The sequence below is a fragment of the Oculina patagonica genome, chromosome 14 (genome assembly GCF_052425735.1).
Source record: "Oculina patagonica isolate OP01 chromosome 14, crgOcupat, whole genome shotgun sequence".
NCBI lineage: Eukaryota > Metazoa > Cnidaria > Anthozoa > Scleractinia > Oculinidae > Oculina > Oculina patagonica.
The window spans coordinates 6,647,918-6,670,423 of record NC_135771.1 but is presented as its reverse complement, the minus strand read 5'-3'; the positions used below and the strand labels follow the sequence as shown (position 1 = coordinate 6,670,423).

Sequence of the window (22,506 nt, the reverse complement as noted above, 5' to 3'; positions counted from 1 at the left end):
TTGTTCGTTTCCTTTCCGCTAAGTATAGTTTCCTATTTTCACGTTAGACAATTCAATCACGAATCCACTGTGCTCAGTTTTGTGAAGCATAACCAAATTTTAGAGCATTTCATGCTCGCGCATTTGTACTCTGCGGGTTCGCGTCTTCGCAAATATAAATAAAAGCTGAAGAAAAGTTTCGTGTTCAAAGCGTGGGTTCAGGTCTTCACAAGAATCAATAAAAAGTTAAGCGAGGTTTCATGTCCAAGCTTTGTTTCGCGTCTTCACAAGTATAAGTTATAAGTCGGCTGATAAGTTAAGCAAGGTTTCTTGCTTAAAACGTTGTTTTGCGTCTTCACAAGTATGAATAATGGTTTACTGTAGGCAACTTAAGTTTCATGTTCGAACCGATGATTACAATACGTTAAGCAAGGTTTCATGTTCAAAGCGTTGTTTCGCGTCTTTATACAAGTATAAATAATAAGTTAAGCAAGGTTTCATGTTTTAAGCGTTGGTTCGCATCTTTACTGTATGAATAAGAAGTTAGGAGCGTTTCATGTTTAAAGCAGTGGTTCTCTTTTTCACTGGTATAAAAATAAAACGTTAGCAAGGGTCATGCTCAAAGCGTTGTACGCGTCTTTTCAAGTATCAATAAAAAGTTAGTTTCGTGTTCAAAGCGTTGATTAGCGTCTTCGCAAGTATTAAAAAAGTTAAGCAAACTTTCGTGTTCAAATCGTGGGCTCAGGTCCTCACAGGAATCAACAAAAAGTAAAACAAGGTTTCATTTTCTGAATAAGACACCGACGAATATATTTTTTTTTGGACTCTCGACTTCTCAATCAGTCCGATGGGCACACCGATGGTTAAATTTTTCCCTAGGGTACACCAGTAAAAACTGACCTGACGAGTGCACATTTACGCTACCCACTCTCCCAGTGCAACAAAATTGTCATTCCGAAAATTTCCGATTAGTCACGAGCTTTTCTGCAAAGCTTCTGCCAAAGTCCCTCAGCGCTACCAGGAACAAAAGGACTTGTATTAGTTTCTTAATGTAAAAAGTTAAGCTGGAACAATATACCATTTCTTGATACGAAGGGAATTCACAATGCACTCGAAATTCTGATATATCTTTTAAAAGCATTTTGTTTGACTTTTAGCCAATAATGCCAGTATAGAACGTTTAAAAGTAAAATATTAAGCTGAACTTACTATATTCTGGAATTGTTACAGTTAAAGAAGCATTTGGTCCAGGTTTGATAGTTACAGCTTGGACATGGAACTGATACGTGACTCCACCCAACACATCATCAATGTGACTTAATACATCGCTTCCAAAGGTCTCTTGTTGTGTATCTCCTTCGTGGCTATAAATTACAGTGTAACTCCTTATGATTCCATTCGCTTCTGCAGGCTGACTCCAGGTCAGGTTTATCCTTGGACCATGTGATTTACTTGGTGTTATATGGATATAACCGAGGAAAGGAGCACTGGGTGCTGATGGACAAACAACAATAGGTTAAAATTGACAACTACATGTTTCTAAAAGAGACATTATTGCTTTTGAGGTGGAATTTCAATTGCAATTGCAACCGCACAGATGCTCGAAATTGCGCCGATAATCCGAAAGAAGAATGAACTCGACGAATGTTTTTTGCATTGCTTTTGCACATTAATGTATAACAGGCTTATGCATGCACCATTTAAACATTTATTGGTCATCGATGGACATATTCAATTAGGTGACCTTGAACTTAATAAATGAAGTCAAACTAAACTTGATTAAAATGTGGTACATTCGCATTCGTTTACACGGACACGGTTATCAATTGACACGGTTTCATGACCTCGAAACCGCATCGAAAACGACACGGTTTCAAAGTGTTTACACGGAGCCTATTTAACGATTTTCCGACTGTTTTCGAATGTGATTGTATAAGCAAGCGCTGCTCTCTATGCTTGTTTCACCATGTTTACCCTTCGCAAGCCAGCCAGCTCGTGCCAAAATACATGGCCGTTTTCAAATCGATGCGGTTTCGCCGTTTTTGATCGTTTACACGACAACGAAACCGTATCGTTTTGAAAACGCTCCACTTTTGACAGCGTTTTCAAAACGACCCGGTTACAGTAGTGGTCTCGATCGGTGCCGTGTAAACGAAAGGCGTAACTGCATCGCTTTCGAAGCGGTTACAAATGAAACCGTGTCCGTGTAAACAGTGCCTGAGCTGTAGATTTCTTAGAAATTGCGATCCAGCTCTTACCATCTTCCATCGTTCTTACAACCGCCACAGAACTCTTTGGTCCATCACCAACAGAAGTGAAGGCCAGCAATTGAAATTCATATCCTGTGTATTTTTTGAGTCCTGTAACATCTCTTGTTCTTATCGCTCCACTGTTAACAGGTAGGATACTCGGTGACTCTGCAGAGCCAGTTATTTTATAGAACAGTTTAAATCCTGTGATGATTCCATGTCTGAAATCTTTTGGTGGTAGCTGCCACGATACTGTAATTCTAGAAGAACTGCTTACAGTCACAGTGACCATACTGGGAGGTTTTGAAGGAACTAAAATTAAGATATTTAATTCCCAAACTTAATGATAATTTATCAACTAAAAACAAGGGAAATTATGACTCAAACTTCAACAGTGGTTTTAGAAATCTAATCTTGATTAGCATAGATTCTTACTACTTTTGTCCCATGTAGTTGCAATTGAGAAGATATATCAAACATTCAAACTCTCAAGACAGGATTTCGTCATATTTCCAGAAACTTTGAATTTCATTACAAATACTCCGCTGCATGAAGTATTTTCCACTCTCTTCTAGGTGTTTGTAACTAAATGTGACGAAACAAAAAACTGTCCCTCGTGTTTGATTATAAAAAACATTAGCTCTACAAAAATGTATACACACATCTGGAAGTTTTTGCTAGCTGTCACACTGAAGCCACTAGGTGCATATGGAGAAACTGGAGCTAATAAATAAGAAATTTAATAATAACATAATGGGTTACTTGTAGGTATTGCATATTTATTCAAAACCAAATTGTTTGTAAGCGTTGTAGAAAGTTATCTTTTTCATCTTACCATCTTGATGTGTTATCACTAGCTGAACAGAGCTTGTTGGTCCATTCCCAGCATAAGAAAAAGCTAACACTTGAAATTCATATTCTGTGTATTTACGAAGTCCAGTGACATCTCTTCTCAAAGTTGAATTATTTTCAATGGTTAAAATAGTTAGTGAATCTGCAGCAGAGCTCTTTTTTCTGTACAAAAGTTTAAAACCTGTGATAATTCCATGTCTGGAGCCCACTGGTGGTAACTGCCAGGTTGCTTTTACACTTGTAGAAGACAGTGGAAATACGGCAAAGCTACTAGGGGCTTGGCTCGGCGCTACAAAATAAATGAAAATTAATGATCAAATAAACATCTCCGTTTAATGTTAGGTACACGTATGTTTGACATGTTGGTATTTATAACCCACCAATGAATTTTCGCTCGCGCTCATTGGACAAAACGCATCACATCACATGGTACAAAATCAACCACGGGTATCTGGCAATAAACCCCGTCCGATTTGATATCCGTCGCCCGATTTTTTAGAGGAATACTAAATTTACGAACAAAGTCACATTTTAAAGTCTAACCTTGTAATCAAATCACAGTGTTTAAGAAATACGTAAACCAATCACATTGCATTTCATGTTTCAACCGCAGTTTCGCCGCGATTATCACTGCGGGGTTTTTCCTATTAACCAGCGAGAAAGCGCGTTGTAGAAATTTATCGGAGGGTTATAAAATAAATAAACCCCTTTCTGGCTTGCCTGTATATTGGAGGATAATACCCTTGGCTGAAAGATTGTCCTCAAAATTTCACAGTTACCCTCGAAGCTTCGCTGCTCGGCCAACTGTTCATTTTTCGGACAATCTTTCAGCCTCGGGCTTTATCCTCCAATACACCAGCCGCCTGAAGGGGTTTATTAACTAAATATTCACAGGATAATTTTTACGAGGTTGTACATGCTGATAGAAATAGATTTACACATGATATCATTTGCATGAAAGGTAACATACCCTGTTTCAGGCGTTCATTTAGTTGGGGGTGAAGCGCAAAAAACGGGATTAGTGCGGAGATATCGGCTCCCCCACTTTACGAATGCTTACAAGAGGCTAATTTAAACGGTGATAGGAAACAATATACCTGCAGGTTTAAGTATTCCAAACACTTCTACTCTCAGAGCTTTACGAGTTGAGTAAGTTATCGGCTGAAATCGGATAAACCTTGCTCTTGTAATTTCTTTAAGATTATGTTTTACTATGTCGTTTTTTCCAGAATTACCATTGAAGACCTGCAATATAAGTTGATAGTTTGTAAACATAATTACTCTGCATCAGCATTTCTTATCAGCTACGCAAATTATTTAAGTCACAATTCATGGGCAGATCCAGGGGTGGCTGGGGTGGGGGGGGGGGGGGGATTTGCCGCTAGCAAATACATCTTCAGTAGTACTTCTTGGTAACAATTTCTACACCTGCCCAGTGTGTCACAGTCAATGTCACGATAGCCTACGCGTAGCTGTCTCCTATTTCCTTGTGCAAGTCACAGTTATTCTCATGGAGAGTGTGCATGACTAACAGTCACAGCCACAACCACAACCACAGTCATGTCTGCACAACAACAGCCACAGTCTGATGCACAATCATGATGACAGTCATTATTTGACATTACAGTATTTTAAACTTGCCTAATAGACTGGAATTTTTTTCTCCTGCATCTTATTCAAGCCCAGCTAGGGTTTAAAAGGCAAGGGCTCTTTATCATAATTTTGACCAACACACAACATTTTGTATCTTGCCACAATACCTATAACTATTTTACCTCAAATTATTGATTGAGGGGTTTACTTAACCTTGAAGACCTGGTGTTTAATTAAGATGACATTGTACACAATCATAGCCAAGACCTTAACACTACAGTCACTCTGTTCTATTTGACCACAGTCATAGTGCATGTACTTTAATGGTAAAAGAGCTTAAGCACAGACTTTTTTGAACAGTGGTTATGGCAATCAAAAGGCAACTTTTACTGTTTTTGATGTGTTTTACCTCCTTAAATGAGTCGATAATCAACTGTTTTAGCATTTGAAGCGTGATGTTACGGCTAAAATGTCGATTATACACACCAAAGAAGAGAAAATTCGTTTTCTGGTTGCCGACCATGGCTCAAAAACGTCCGTGCTTCAGCTTCCTACTGAATTAATGGTCTGCGCTGCCACCACTGCCATTGACTTGAGGTAGGCAAATTTATAAGAAATAGTATGGAATTATGGTAACAACTACTGCAGTTTTTATTGTATCTTATCAAACTAACTTTATCAATGCTGTTTTCTTGGTATGTGACCCAGTCAACATTGTTAAGTGATAATAGTAACTTGTACTTTGTTGTCCAGTGATCAGCATTTGACTTTCCTTGAGTAGCTACTGCACAAATAAAAAACTCATATTTCAGCTCAATTTGTAAGAAATCACTTGCATCATTGTCAGTGCTGGGCGACCATGCACCAACACCATTCAGTCGACCTTTGGAAGCTTCATTACTACTACTTGATGTTAAGGCTGAAAAGCTGTTGTCTGGAAATGCATCCCTGCTGGACACACCAAGAGCCTGCATTTGGCATGCTTAAATAAAATAAAAAGTAACACCTATTAACGTCTGATTGCAAATGGCCAAACCTAAAACAAAATACATGTATGATACTACTAGGTAGAGTATAAAAATAATCACCAAAACAATAAAAAAAATAATCAAAGTTTTCACAGAACACCATGCTGGGGCTAACTAAAAATTGACTTATCTTTATCTAAAATCCACCACACTAACCGTACTCCACTGCAACTCCCACATACAGTTAATTAAAATCTAAAATTCATTGTAACTTCATAATGTATCACCACAGGAACTATACATAACCCTCACAGAATAATGTTTGGCTTGAACTCCATACTCCCCCCCCCCCCCCCCCCCCACACACACACACACACACGCGCGCGCACACACACACACACACACACACACACACACACACGTACACATTCACCCTAAACTCTGAAATTTCAGTTCAGCTTCAAAAGTTACCAGGTCAGCTGTTATGGAATGGTATAAGTAATACCATTAATATCATACCTTTCCTTTCAGAATACACTTCAACTTCACAGATTGTAAGTGAGTCTGATCGTAAACTTCTGATTGTCACGTATCTTCCATGCAAAGGGGGACGGCAGAAGAAGGATAAACCTTTTCCTCCAGGAACTCTGTAAGTCCCACCACACTTAGGGTTGGTCACACCCCCACCACTAGTTGTTGACCCTACAAGAAAGGCGAAAGGTATTAAGAGAAAAGAATGATCTAACTAGTGGTTAGAGGGACCTTGTGGATCTGTTCACCAATTGACACTTGGAGATTTTCCAAAAAGTCACACTTTTGGGACATTTTTGACATTTTTTGGTCCGTTATGAGCTAAATAAGTTCCAATATACTCAAAACGCCACTTGCAACTTAACGACACGCCTTTCTTTCCAATAGCATCGTATTCTATGCCATTTTTTCTCGGGGCTGCGCTTAAGTCAAAGTTTAGAGAAGTTTTTGGGTCAAAAAGTGCTCTATCACTTCAGGCGTTTGGCTTTTTTTTCGCTTTACTTTTTTCTCCTTTTCTTGTCTTTTTGCTGCACATGTTGGCCTTCTAGTGGGCTTGCCTCAGTTCAAGAATTCTGGAGAAAGCATCATCCTTTGCTTAAATTTCAACCGTGGGGCAGCAAGGTGTGCATATTTCAGGCTACATTAACGCAATCACGGTGACCGAGGTATATCGGATGTATTCGATTAAGCACCCAACCTCGAATAAGCGCCCGCTTTTGAACATCTTCACGTTTTGCTATTATTTATTGTTTTGTTAAAGCGCCCAGCCTCGAATAAGCGCCCACTCTCAAGGTCCAAAAATTTAATAAGCGCCCAGGGCGCTTAATATAATAAATACGCTATTTGGAAACATCTTTGTCTTCTGCAGATTTTGAGCATAAGTTGTGCCTTGTTTGGTCAAAGGTTATGACGTCAAAAGTGGAACAAATGCTCCTCAAGGCAAAGGCCAGCACAGGTGTCAATGGGTTAAATAATTTAACCATTAAATTGTTATTATTTATAACTATGATCATTATCACCATGATTACAATAAATAAACAATGAACAATGGGAAACATTGAGGAAAAATTATCTATATCATGGAAGATTAGGAACCATTTCTGTGAATGTTAAAATAATTATTTCTGAAAACTGAATGCAGTCTTGTAATGATGTCTATCAGTATATAAAAGGCGATATCAGTAATGCTAATAAGTTAACCTACCCACTCTGATCTCAAAGTTACTCAATTTATATGTCCAGCCATCTCCTCTGTTGACAATGTACACTTCAGAAACTGGCTCCACTTGTCCCAGGTCCACTCTCCACCAGGGTTTATATGCCAATCGTGTATGTGTACAGGATCCTGAGTTCCAGTGTGTTTCGCTGTTTCCATCCACTGCTCGGCTGCTTACACCACCATGATCTGTACTTATCTGAGATGTTTGCTTGCCAAATGCCAGGTTTTCTTAAATGGAATATGACATTGCATTTAGACCGGAATAATAAGTAAAATTTAATGTGCCAGTTCTTTGTTTAAAGAATATTCAGAATGCACATGCATTTTGTATACAAAGAAGCATCTCTTTCCACCCCCCAACAAAATTGCTAAGATAATAACCATTATAACTAAATACAGTTTATCATTAAAAGCAGGGATAAAAAAGGATAGTCGGTGGAAACACAATGGTGGTATATAAATTAATTAAAGCTATGATACAAAGTATCATAGCCAAAACTCCTGTGTGTTGTAATATTTGTAATTAAGCAGACGGAAGTGGCTTCCGCTGAACAGCAACATTAACGAAGACAGATTTCGTAGAAAAATAAGCCAAAAGCAAGCCGTGTCAATGATTTCCTGATTTTCAAAGAGCAATCACCATTTTCCTGGGTGCCAATGGTCAGTAAGCAATTGATTATCTGCAGCATTAAATGCGGCAGCCACTTCTTTTATGTTGAGATACCTCGTGAATAAACTTCCACCTCACATAACTGGAGAAATTGTCTCTGTGTGGTCATTATACCAACATATCTACCAGTCTTCAGTGGATTAGTGAAACATACAGCTGAAGCTTTGAACTGAATATAACTGTAGAGTCCTTTACATGCTGGGTTGTTTGCCACAGTTGGGGAGCCACCTGCCATCATTATGAAACAGAACGTCCATAAATTAGACATACAGTTTGCAGACGAGAGTGTTGGGAAGGTTATTAACAATTTTGCTCCTTTCTGCTCAAGTCCAGGGTTCAAAATAAATGGTTGTCTGCTGACACAATATGTGTAACTGAGGCATATAGGTGGATACCAGCAATCTATTGTAATACTAGGCTGGGGTACCCTGTGATGACTAGCATTCCATCCAGGGAAAAGTAGGGCTAAAGGTACATGTACTCCTAGTCACTTAGGCAATCACAATTAAGTGTTTTGTTTCTCATCGCCCCGTCTCTTGAGATGGTGGGTCGGTCGGTCAGGCAAAAAAAAAAAAAAAAGAAAAAAGAATGAACACTTGAAGAGGTCTGGGTTTCAGAAAAGGCCGGGCACCAAAGTCAACTCGAACGTGGTTTTTGTTGTTGTTAATAAAACAAGATCGTGTGCTTTTAAATGAAAGTAATTGCTGGATACTTGCTTCGTTGACTAGCGCACCTGCTATGGAAACCGGGATAAGCTCCGGTCTGACGGGCCACTAGGCTCTACACAGACTTTACCCACCTACTACTTTACTGACAAAAACAGATCAATTATACTTACCCAGTGTTATTTTATAGTCCTTACTTCTTTGCTGTACGTCTGTGCGTGTAGAGAACCTGTTGGCTATGTGTATTTCAGAGACTGGCACATGATCTGAACCTAGATCCACTCGCCACCAGCTGGGGTTGTTCTGCTGCGTTAGTGAACAGTGTCGGTTAGTCATTTCAGTATCAGGATTTCCATCCACTGCTCTTCCTGATTCAGCAGTCCCAATATTACTGTTGGTGACTGTTGAAGACTGAGCTGTAGGCTTTGCAAGAGCAAGATTTTCTGTGTATGTGAACAAGACAACATTTAAATTCTTACCTGTATTTTAATCCCAACATATCCTACCCATGGTGTTCATTAAAGCTATTAACAACGATCTGACCTCATCCACATACAACTGTGATGAATGGATAGAGGATTAACCTCTGAGTAGTCCTAATATGATCTGAATGATTATAGACGTGAGTGTAGTGCACTTTTCCCTGCTATCGGAGTTCCCTTTTTCAATATTTTAAAATGGATAAAAAGGAGCCACTGCTCTGACTTGTAACAATTCATCTTGAGTATGAGCTAGCATAACTTTCATACATGATCATAATTACTCACATGTAACCACCCTGAGGCTCAATAGTCATCTAAGGAAAAATTAACAGCATGCGGTAAAATGTCACTGTTGGCCCAGTTACCAATAAACAGATAGTTCAAACAAGCAAACAGAATACTGCGGTACAACCTGTACAAAACTCAGGTTAGTTTTTTAAAACAATATTTATGGATGATGATTAGATCCGCCATCATTAGATCTATTGATTAGATCATTATCTATTCACAATGTCCACAATTAGCACAATAGTGCTAAATAAAGTGATTTATTTATTTTATCAAACATCATTATAAGTCAGAGCAGAGTTTCTTCTATCTCAAAATAATGGAAAACGAAACTTGGCTAGTGAAAAAAGGTTAACGTTGCTTATTTTAGATACAAGTACTTGTCAGATAAGTATACGTAGAAGTGTGAAAATGGGCTAACTTAGGACTACTCAGATTGACTACATGCAAGTTACAGGTTCCAAGAGTATATCCACCTAAATATATGGACCAGTAAACATGTATTAATTTCAACATGGAACAATGTAATTGTTTTGGAAATAAACACTGACAGCTTGTAAAGAGTTGTTGTTGAATTACCTCATGAAGCTGTTTTTATTACTACAAGTAATATTTACCTGGTTTTTGCTTCACTCCAAACACTTCTGTTCTCATACACACACCACCATGATTTGTTTCAGGCAGAAATCGCAAATATCTTGCTAAAACACCTTCATAAAGAATGTGCTTAACCTCCGAATTTCTGTCACTGTTTCCTTTAAGAGTCTGAAATTTAAAACGAGAGTATTAAAATACTTATATATAAAATGTTGTGCATAATAATTTTACGTAGTCTTTTTTACATTTTATCGTATAAGTTTTTATCACTTTTATAAATTTGTAAATCTAGCATAATTCAACCTTTGGGTTGCGAAGTTAATATCTTCTATCTATCTATCTATCTATCTATCTATCTATCTAACTATCGATCTATCTATTTATAGTCTAGCAGCTGCAACAAGATAAAATATGAGAGACAGTTATGGGGAAATCAAACAGTTATTAAACCTCAGCTATAGGCGAAATTCAATAATAATAATAATAATAATAATAATAATAATAAAACTAGTAATAATAATCACATTACTATACATTAGAATTACTTTGAAACACGAGATTGGTCGAGCGCATTCAGTCAATATACAGTAGCATGTGAACTTGACATGATAACCCAATATCTGCAGCAGATATTGGGTTATCATGTCGAGTTCAAAGTCTAGTTTCCAAGCCCCTCGTCCGTGTAGTGCTGTCAAACTTTTAAAAATATGGCGGAGCGATTCGCCTCCGTTTCCGAAGAGGAATTGAACGTTTTGATCAAGAATATAAATCTAAAAACACAACAGAACAACAAAAACAAGTGTAAAAATTCTGAATGATTATCTGAAGGAGAAGAACCTGGAGGAACCACAAGATAAAACCGCTTTGGCCAATGTTCTGACGAAGTTTTACGCCGGCGATAAAGGAAGTTATGGAAAATTGTTTGAAAACGTATAATAAAACAATTATTGAATTCGGTTTTCACATGATATCGTGAATTATCAAAACCTCATGTCTGTGTTATCCGCCTCAGCCTTCGGCTTCGGCAGATAACACAGACCTCGGTTTTGATAATTCACGATATCATGCTCAACCTCATCCAATAATTGCTTAATATCATGCTTAACCTCATCCAATAATTGCTTATTATCATCATCATCATAATCGCAACAACAGTTCTAAGTACAAATTACCTTCAACGCATTCACAATCTATTTTAAAAGTTTTAGCCTAGAAAACAATAACATACGGTGTATAAAATAAATAATTATTACAGCCGGAGCTTTAATAGCGTGTTGCCCTTATGGTTGGTTTACATCAAACATTTTTACCTTAACTTGTCCAATTTCTGTATAATCTTTCCAACTTGACCCATCTATGGATGACTGTAGTGTGTAGTTTGCCGCCCACTGATCTGCTTTAGAATTCCCTTGAGTGGACACAGCACAGATGATATGAAGTGTTTGTAGATCAATCTGTAGATATGGATTAGTGTCACTTGTGGCTGCACACCATGATGATCCTGATGCAAAGTTCAGTCGACCATTCTTGGCTGGTGTGCTGGCGGCACTTTGTGTAGATGAAGCAGTTATATTACTGTCCGGAATTGATCCGCTCTCCATTCCAAGATCCAAATAAATGCAGTCTCCTGCAGTTAAAAATAAATTGAAAAACAAAGGAACAAATGGTGAGACTGACAAAAAGACAGATGGACTGACTGACGAGCAGGTAGTTTTTGCAGGTTTAAAGTCTCGACTTTCGAGGCTTAGCACTTCGGTTAGCCTAAATAGCGTACCGGTTAGCCTGAATAGCACTCTGGTTAGCCAAAATTAGCTTAGATTGCTTGCAGCTTGCCTTTATATTGGGTTTATTCAATTTCAACTCGAACAAACAGCTCGTCAAAGAACCACCAATTATTTCTTATAAGAAATGAAAAGCCTTTGCTCGTTAAAGCCAAAATATAAGAGGTTTTCAAAAGGTTTTCGACACACTGCAACCGGCCAAAAGCAAACCGGTCTATTCAATTTAATTTCGTGACTTGAAATCATGGCTTTTTTTTTCAGTATGGTTCCTTTACAAATTCCACTTAACATTTTACGCGAGACAGCGATATAGCACTGATCACAAAACTAGATACAAAGTTAAATTAGGTTGCAATTCAATTTTGGCTCTGTGCACTTTCGCACGCTAAGTTTAAAGCTCAGATGAACAAGATTTCGTCCTACAATTATACTTCTCATGAATGAAGTTTTCCTAAAATACCTAAAATTCATCTGAAAAGGTACGAACAAACAAAGAAATGCAATATCGCGAAAATTCCTTGCCTCGCGTTTTTAACCAATCTACTTGCGTGTATATTTCTCGGGCTTTATAGATATTAAGTCTTAAATCAGTTTTTAAATAACTCTATGTGCTAAATCTTGGTTCCGCTTATTCTGCACAACTCTTTCAGAACGGTCATCGGTTCTTTTGGTACTTGAAATTTAAAAATGCTTCTTTTTCCAACTAGAATAAATTAAAAAAACACACACCCAGAAACCTTACAACTTTTCTGTTGACTACCGACCATAAGCAAGATAACTGCGCGAAAGCAAAGTTCAGATATATTGCATCATGACTTGTGTATAACTACATGTATAACACAATGTTTGCTTCAGTTATGTTGTTATTGATGGTTACGATGCTTAAAAATAGCAGTAATGTCACTTTTCTCTGCAGTGCGTGAACAGTTATGTTCTTATATCAGTTTTGGTCCCCCTGACTGCACTTCTAATCAAAATAATGAAAGAAGTTACTACTGTATAAATAAAACCACACATCCTAGTGCGATCTTTAAACGCTTTCAATTTAACATAAATTAGCACAGTTCTAAGTTGATTGTTCTCTGGGTCTGGCCATGTAACGTTTTAAGTTGTTTCCATTTGTTAGAGACAGCCTCCTCTTTGATCTTAGTTGTACAATTACCACTGCATGGCATCAGTATCATGAAAGGCACACTGTTTTAAGACGGGCACAAGCAGAAAAAAGACTCGACTGAGTATCAAAGCTGCAACTGACCTGTGCCAGGATTACATAAGGCGGTGATATAAAAAAAAACTTTAACTGACGTTTTCTTAGCTGCGAGGTTCTCTTTGATTTGGAAGCGTGACCGCCTTTTGTGAAATACAGTTTAGTGTTTCTCTTTCATCACAAAGAGCGCGAGTGTAAACAAACTTCAGTCGTTTGTTCCTGAAAACTTGACAGATGACAAGTAATACTGAGCTTACCTAAAGCCAAAGGGAGAAGAAAAGCGAAGAAAGCCACCCGGAAATACAGCTTGCGTGTAAACTCCGACATGTTGGCTGTTTCTGTTTCATCTGACCACGGCACGCAATATCCGTTGCGACTTGACGTTTTCCTGAGAAACGCCTTTGATGTCGCCTTTGATAGCATGAAATAAAACTAATTGATATCAGCACTTTTACCTTACAGAGGATGGTAAGCCTGTGTATTGACGCGTTGGCTGCAGTTGTAATGTTCAAAGTCTCCTCCAAAATGCTTTCTTGCATTTAGCTTGCATGTAGTTCGGTTTTCTTAAATAACGTTTTCAGGAATAATTTGATGAAACAATGGACTCAGGTGGAAAATTTCCCTGTGAATGTATGTTATCCTCAAGTTTTGTGGCCAGCATTTCATTATGATCACTTACATCGCAAAACGATATTCATAGTGCTTTGGCCGCTTATTTACCATAATGAGAACATTACAAATAAGAGAGCTCCGCTTTAATGCTTGCCTAAATCTATATATTATTGCCATAATTGTAATTCCTTTTAAGCAGTTTTCACTAAAGCGAGGAAAGTTTTGTTATATGCGCATTATGCCACGACATTTGTTAACAGTCATGGAAGACAAGGAAAACAAAAGATTATTTACAGCATAAATATATCTGCATTTCTTAAATTCACAATCCAGTAAGCACCATGTCACTGGCAGGCTGGTTGTCTAATCGTTGAATAGAATACGGGTAGCTGAGCCAATGAGATAATTATAAGTATTTTTTAGAATTATCTTAATAATAAACTTCTTATAGCGGGGACATGCCGTTGAAATGAACAATTAGGACTATTCAAACATTCAATGACTTTTATACTAAAAGTTTATTACCTTAAAATATCTATTCTTTACAAAAACTTCATGATCTTCTGACAGTTCTATTTACTACACATATTCTATCACACAGAAATACTTTTCTATCAAACAAATATTCTATAATCTACTTACATTCTATTATCCACGATTTAAAATAATCTTTTATGTTAGAATGTATTATCTCCAAACCTTTTATTATCCTCAAATAATCTATTATTTAAAACTATTTTAAGATAAACTAACACTTTATTATCTACAAATATTTTGATCTGCTACCATTTTTTTTTTACCCACAGATATTCTATGGTCTTCTTAAAGTGTCACTTACAAAAATTTTACTAGCTGCTAAAACTATATTGTCTATTCATACTCCACGTTTTTCTAACATTTAATTATCTACAAATAGTCTTTTCTCTAAATACTTTATGATCTTCTGTTATTTTATTTACTCAAATATTCTTTTATCCATACATATATTCTACATGTATGACCTTCTCACATTTTACCTAAAAATATTCTATTACTTAGTAAACTTTGATTGTTCACATACATTCAATGATTTTCAATCATTTCGACACCTACAAAAAGTCTTTTCCCGAAAAACACTTCAAGATCTTCTAAAATTTTATTTACTACAAAAATTTTACTACCCAGATATATATTCCATGATACCTTCCATAATATAATATATAATATTTTACCTACAAATATTTTATTACTAAGTAAACTTTTTTGTCTACGCATATTCCATGATTTGCAATCATTTAATTACCTACAAATAGCCTTTTCCCGAAAAATACTTCATGATCCTCATACATCAATTTTTATATTTAATACTACACATTTTCTTTTACCCCGATATATATTAGTTGACCTCCGAACATTCTACCTACAAATATGTTATTACTTAGTGAACTTTGATTGTTTACACATATTCCATCATTTTCAATCATTTAGCCACCAACAAATAGTCTCTTCCCCAAAAAATACTTCATGATCTTCTACAGTTTTGATTACTACAAATATTTTACTACCCAGATATATATTCCATGACCTTCTAACATTTTACCTGCAAATATTTCATTACCTAGTAAACTTCTGTATGCACATATTCAATGAATTACTTTCATTTATTTACCTACAAATACTCTTTTCTCTACTACATTTACTTATGATCTTCTATCATTTCATTTAATACAATTATCCTATTACCTAGAGATGCAATGAGCGCCAGGTTGAGACGTCGGCACTTTTGGTCCCTTTGCCCTCCCCCTCCCCCTCCCCCGCATGTTTGTTCTGCGACTGCCTCGTTTGAGTCAACTGAGGGGGGGGGTGGTTCAGGCGGAGCAGATAAGGTGAAAACGGGAATTTTAATAGTATCAATTTCATTCAACTGTCTCAAGGACTTTTGACGCCCATTGTATACCTTATTACAGGGAATTAACGTTTCATGAAATTAACGCGTTAATTTAAGTCGCGTTAATGTTTATTAACGTTAATTTCTGCGCCGTTAATAAAGTGGATCGTTAATTTCCGTGACCTTAATTTCCATTATTTTTTCTCAATTTCTCGATACAGTAAGACGTTCTAATCTCCTAGGAAAAAGCATTATTTCATCAGGGTGAAAATCTACTGATATCACTGAAACTGTAGCGCGTAACGTTTGGCTAAAGTATCACGAACATTGTTTCCGTCTCGGACTATACGCCTAGTGTTGAACTAAACTTGTCCCTGTTGTCTCAACAAGTGTTTTTCTTTGAGTACGTCGCGTTAATTTCTTTCATTTTGAAATGTTACCCTCTCTTTGGCGTTTATTTTCTTTATTGGGAAGTAATTTTTCATTTAATTCGCGTTAATTTAAGTCGCGTTAATTTCAAATACCTTAACTAACAAAAGCGTTAATTTGCTATAATAAGATAGTATTTTATTATCCACAATTATTCAGCTCTATGATCTACTCACATGCTATTGTTTACAATTACATACTCTAAATCGCCTCAACATTTCTACAAGTACTTTTCTAAAAAGGCTGTGGCATTCAGGTTTTGCTTGCTAACCTTGCAATAACAATTTAAAAAAATGGGAAAATATTTCATACTGTCACTTCTGTGTAAGTTAACAGGCGAAGAGCCACGTAAATGGACAACCGGTTAATAAACCATTATTATTTTAATGTTATTACTATTTTTATTATTATTATTATTTTTATTATTTTTATTATTATAACTATTATTGTTATTAAATACTTTTTATGATCTTATAACATTTCATTAACCACAAATGTCCTAGGAATACAATATTACCTATATTATCTGCAAATAAAATTATTCAGTTCTATGATCTACTTACATGTTTTTGCATTCACATATAGCCTACATATATTATCTAGAAATATTCTATTCTATTCTATTTTCTATTCAACATAGATACGTTTTTTAATCTTCTATGGTTCAGATATATATTTTCTAAACATTTTCTATTAGTACTATTCTAAACAGCCCATGACATCCACCACAGTCACAAGCATACGTCATGTGGTACGTTTTTTTGGGGGAAAAAAGAGAAGGTCGCTCATGAGGTACCGACCAATGTACCTCAAAAATATCTTAGGTGTCACAGTAAAATGACAAAAATAGTAAGATAAAACGAAACAACTCAACCTTGGGAATTTCCTATTTCATTGCAATGTAAACTTCATCGGAAATTTCTCCGTGTTCGTTTCCGCTGTTTCCTTTGTTAAATCCCACATTGTAACATCCAGGGTTCTCTTTTGTTCCCAGTGGACTTTTGTCCTCAAGAGGTTCACGTGACTGCTCCTTCGAAGATAGTTGCTGATCACGTGATAAGTCAAGTTCGTTTCCATTGCCTCCCACATTGTAACATTCAGGATTGTTGTTGGCTTCCTGAAGACTCCTACACTCAGAAGGTACACGTGGCCGCCCTTCCGAAGGCCTGGGACGGATTTCCATATATAAACTTGGCTCTGACACGCCAGGTTGACCAATGTCATCCGTGATGGCCTTGTCTTCAGTCGTTGTTCTGTTGTCACGGACAGCTCGTCTAAGCCGCCATATTAACACGCCATTTACAACAAGCGACACGAACATGATGAAGGATAAAGTGATGATGCTGTTTGCATCTGCCAAAAAGGAATAATAACAGATAGTGAAAACATTATTAAAAGCTTCAAAGTAAATTAATTTGTTCGTTAAGCCATAGTTGCTGGGTGAGCTAAACAATTACCATGTGCCTTTGTTGATGGAAAGCAAATAGACTTGCAGTTCCGATCCGAAGTATTTTAAGTGTTTTCTTACTAATGTACAAAATACATGGCGTCATCCGCTGTATTGCTATGGCAACGCTGATGTCACTAAGCCCACTTGTTTTGAAAAGTTCATTCAGTCGTCATCAAAATGGATGAAGGAGCAAGCGTGATGGAGCCCTGACAGTTCAAATTCAGGAAGATGTACTCTTGAAAAATTCAAGGGAGCAACTTTAATAGTTCAGTGCATTATTCATATACTTAAGTCATACACGTCCTACTAATAGAACAACAACAACAACAATATATGCATAAGCACAAGAGGTCAAGAGAAAAGCTGTTTGGCCTCCTTTGGTTTTTACTCATTTTCTTGTCCTGGATGTCCGAAGAATCGGTAACACTTTGCACCAGATAATTAACGATCGATTGAATACCGTAGTGGTTTTGTTACATATACCACCAGGTAATGATCTTTCTTGTAGATAGCCTTATACCCCTTTTGAATAATCGGAGCCTTTTTTCGTAACCTGGTTGTGCTTGTGGTTTTTGGAAAACAGTCTTTATTTATCATCTACACAAGTTAACGACACTCACTGTCATCTCCCTTTATCGTATCTGCACATGTTGAAGATTTCTGACTTTCGGAAAGCGTGATGTTGTAAGCTGTGGAACCAAAGCTATTTGTAGCATGGCATATATACACCCCATAATCCATTGCATCACGAGGCGTGAGAACAAGGCTATTGTTCATGATTGTGATATTATCACTAACTGGAACCTGACCATTCTTTGTCCAAGAGTAATTAAACGTAGTACCACTGGTTGCATGGCAAGAAAGAGAACAAAGGGTTTGCCTTTCACATGTCACTGAAGGTGGAGAAATGTCTTCAATTATAACAGGTGGCACTGTGGGAAAAGAGTGCACTCATAAGTCAGATATATTTTTAAAGATCATTTTCCACGAATTAAATTTTATCAATCTATTTTTGTGAACAAAAAACGTCTTTGTTTATATTGTAATACTCATACTTGTTTGTATTGTAATACTCATAATACAAAATTTGTGCTTGCGCGCCACTGACTTGTGCTAACACTAAAACAACGTTAATCAAAACTTTAAAGACGTTTCGACCAATAACTTTGGTCAACGGCTTTCAACGGTTTACAGTTCTGCGCGTGCTACGCCATCAAAAATACGACCCTGCGCGTGATCACGCGAGGGATTTAAACATCCGAATTCTCCCCCCGTCGTCTGCGAATGCCAGGCCTCGAGAAATAGTCTCTCGTGAAAATAACTAAATTATATAAATAAATAAAAAAAATTTTGTCAATCAAATTATATCAATAATTAAATAAAATTATATCAATCAAGCATATCTTATCAATACTTACCTGCGATAGGCGTTTTTTCTCCGGCGGGGTCCGGGCGCCTGATCCTGTCGTCGTCTGTGTCCAGTCTGACTTTCTGGTCGCGGCCCTCTTCTTGGCTTGGAGTCTCCTCGCGCAGTGGGCGGGGTGGCGGGAGTGCGGTCCCTCTCTGGTGCCCATCAGTCGACGGGGGGCACCACCAACGCCAGACGATCGTCAGTGACACTCACCTGAATGTCTACCGCCCTCCCTGCAGCATCCATCGATCAGCTCGTTCAGGTATCACACAGTGTGGGATTGGCTTCAGCTCGCTCGCATCGCCGACATCTCGACGCGCAGGGGGCGGTGACGACTGACAGTAATTTCGCTCCTTCTCCCTCCTCCCCCGCCTTCCAGTAATAATACTTATCTAGTCACACTGCAGCCAGTGCAACTTACCAGCGACTATCAATGTTGTAGATGTACGGCTTTCTCCAAACTTGTTTGATGCTTTGCATTCATAAACGCCACTGTCAACATGAAGGACATCTTCAATGACAAGAATGTGTCTATTATACCTAAACTGAGCTCGTGGTATGTTAGTGTCTCCATCTTTACTCCATGTGACAGAAGGTTCTGGATCTCCACTAATGTCACATGTAAGGATTGCTAGTTCACCAACCGCAAAAATTGTTCTTTTTGGTAGGTCTTTGGCGACAGGCTTACCTAAAGGAGAGCCGGAGAGAGCAGGTTTAAATTCATTTTTCACAGCAACACCTGAGATCTGCAATAAATCCCCCCTTGCAAGACTGCTACTGCACGGATATCGCTTTACATTTGTTGAAAAACAAAGATCTCTTTAAGACTACCACTATTCTACATCCAGTGAATAAAATGGTCGTTAAAAAATAATGTCGAATTGTAATATGTTGAAGCTGTATTTAAGTATGACAAGTAATAATTACCTGGTTTTTGCTTCACTCCAAACACCTCTGTTCTCAAACACACACCACCATGGTGACTTTTAGGTAGAAACCGCAAATACCTCGCTAAAACAACTTCATGAAGAATGTGCTTAACCTCTGAGTTTTTATCACTATTTCCTTTAAGAGTCTAAAAATTAAAAAGAGAGCATTAAAATAATTATATACAAAATGGTGTGCATAATAATTTTACAACAAGATGCGAGATGAGAGACAGTTTTGGGGGAATCAAACATTTATTAAACCTGAGCTGTAGGTGAAAGTCAATAATAAAAATAATAATAATAAAAATAATAATAATAATAATAATAATAAAAATAAAACAATAATAATAAAAATAATAATAATAATAATAATAATAATAATAATAATAATAATAATAATAATCATTGTCGTCATCAACAACATCATCATCATAATCCACAACAACAATTCTAAGTACAAAGTTAATTGCGCTGCATTACCTAAATGCATTCACGATCTATTTAAAAAGTTATAGCCTAGATAACAATAACATAATAAATAAATGGGGAATTACAATTTGAAAAAATGAAATTATTTTTACAGCTGGAGCTGTAATAGCGTGGCCTCATGATGGGGTAACATCATACATTTTCTAATGAAAAAATTATTTAACAATTTCTGCCCGCGCGGGGTGCCCGAGGCGCCGCGCTCGTTCCCGCGGTCCTGCCCTGGTGGGTGGGCGGGGCGGTCCTGCCGGGGCGGCGCGCCCTCTGTCTGTGCGGCGCGCCGTCGCGGGCCCGAAGGGACCGGAGGTCGGCGACAGACGTGTCATCCGTCGCTGCTTCTTCACTCCTCGTGTTCGTCAGTTTCTCCTTTTTGCGTCACGGTGTCCCGTCTTGTTCACCTCCCTCGTCCCATTCTTGGGTCCCCGGGGACTCCGCACTCATTTCACTTGGTCACTGGTTCGCTGGTACCGGGATCAGGACAATCAGAAGCTAGAAATGCAATTCCGAGGTTGAGAAAAAAATATATATAATAGTATAGCGCGTATTACTTGTTACCTTAATTTCTCCAATTTCTGTATAATTTTTCCAAGTTGACCCATCTGTGGATGACTGTAGTGTGTAGTTTGTCACCCACTGATCAGCTTGGGAATTCCCTTGAGTGGACACAGCACAGATGATATGAAGTGTTTGTAGATCAATCTGTAGATATGGATTAGTGTAACTTGTTCCTGCACACCATGATAATCCTGATGCAAAGTTTAGTCGACCATTCTTGGCTGGTGTGTTGGCACTTTGTACAGATGAAGTAGTTATTTTACTGTCCGGAATTGATCCTCTTTCCATTCCAAGATCCAAATTTATGCAACCTCCTGCCATAAGGAATAAATTGAAAAACAAAGGAATAAACAAAGGAACAACCGACCGACCGAACGAAAGAAGAAAGAAAACAAGGCTAAAAGGACGAAGGAAGGCAAAAATGACTTTTTAAAAAATACCGTTTTGTTGTTAACTAAAATAACACTATTATGCCTTCATTAATGCCTGATGCTTCAATTTTCATCACAGTAATACACTTCAAATTTTAAGCTTTAATAACAGACATACATTTTGTGTCAACCCTGGCTACTTTTGAACTTGTTCTTGTACTTCTCGATTTCTTCTGCAAGTAGCGGACACATGACCGGAAACAAAAGGAATTAAAGATACGAAATATGGCAGTTTTTAACCTTTATGTCGAAAGTAATCTTTGCGAATGATGAACAAAATTAATTCCGTACAGTATGGGACCTGCAGTAAAGTTCTTGGTCGTCACAAAAGACGTAAACTTGTATTTCGTACCTCAGGCGAACTGCAGGAACGTAATTCCGGTTATCCTTAATAATTATTGGCTAGCCGATATAGCACTCCGGTTAGTTTAAACAGCACTCTGGTTAGCGTACAGTTAGTTTAGGTAAATACTCTTTTTCTTTGGCCATCGTAGTTAAACCAAAAATAACACGCAAACTGCGGTGTCCGTAATGTTTATCACCGCAGTTTCCATGTTATTTTTGGTTAGCTTAAGTAACATGCGGTTAGTCTTTTATTAGGACTTTGGGATTTCTGGCTCATATGGCTCGCTGGTTCACACTTTGTCCTAACTCCTTCGGTCACTGCAGAAGCGGAAATTATAGATATTAAGTGTCCTTTGTTTTTCTGCCGAAATCTCTGTTGTGCTCTTGCAGAATCATTGTTATGAATCCAGAAAACTGGATTCATAAAAACCAAACAAAAAACTCTGCAAAGTTCACAAAACACTCTAAACCGAAAAAAGAGCATTTTCCATCAAACTGAGTTCCATTGATTTGATTTGTAGCAAAACGTGAGAAAAAAAAACACGACACTCATGAATTTGTTCATTCCAAGCATTGCTTGCAACATTCACGAGCATTTACTTTCATTTATGAGACAAGTGGTTGTTTGAAAGAGCGTCTAGAATACTAGACTTCCTCCAACTCGATCTCGAATAAATGGATGAGAGCCAGAAGCGCCAGAAGCGATCTATGGACTTTGGGAAAGTCTACTGGAATACCAACAAACTGAAAACGATACATTGTAAATTAAAGACCCAAGCAAACGGGCAGGTATTTTTTTACAGGTTGCTTAATTGCGGGTTGAAAAATCGACTTTCGTGTCTACTTAGCACTTCGGTTAGCCTGAATAGCACTCCAGGTAGCCAAAATTAGCTAACCCTAAAGGTTAGCC

General features: G+C 37.5%; 1 protein-coding gene across 3 annotated transcripts in view; it reads right to left on the bottom strand.

Annotated features, from left to right (window-relative positions):
• LOC144638089 (receptor-type tyrosine-protein phosphatase S-like) overlaps window positions 1–22,506 on the bottom strand; it is a 118,296-nt gene that overhangs the window by 50,463 nt on the left and 45,327 nt on the right. The window contains exons 1-5 of one of the 3 annotated variants that reach the window (XM_078497218.1): window positions 13,339–13,458; window positions 11,404–11,720; window positions 10,114–10,261; window positions 8,900–9,169; window positions 8,116–8,289 (exon numbers count right to left, since the gene is read on the bottom strand). The exons of 1 other annotated variant lie outside the window; for it this stretch is intronic. In XM_078497218.1, coding sequence (XP_078353344.1) covers window positions 8,116–8,289; window positions 8,900–9,169; window positions 10,114–10,261; window positions 11,404–11,720; window positions 13,339–13,408 — 979 coding nt within the window. In that variant the 5' untranslated portion in view covers window positions 13,409–13,458. Of the gene's footprint in view, window positions 1–7,376; window positions 7,620–8,115; window positions 8,290–8,899; window positions 9,170–10,113; window positions 10,262–11,403; window positions 11,721–13,338; window positions 13,459–22,506 lie in introns of those variants that run through there. One more of the 3 variants, XM_078497217.1, reaches the window with a different exon arrangement.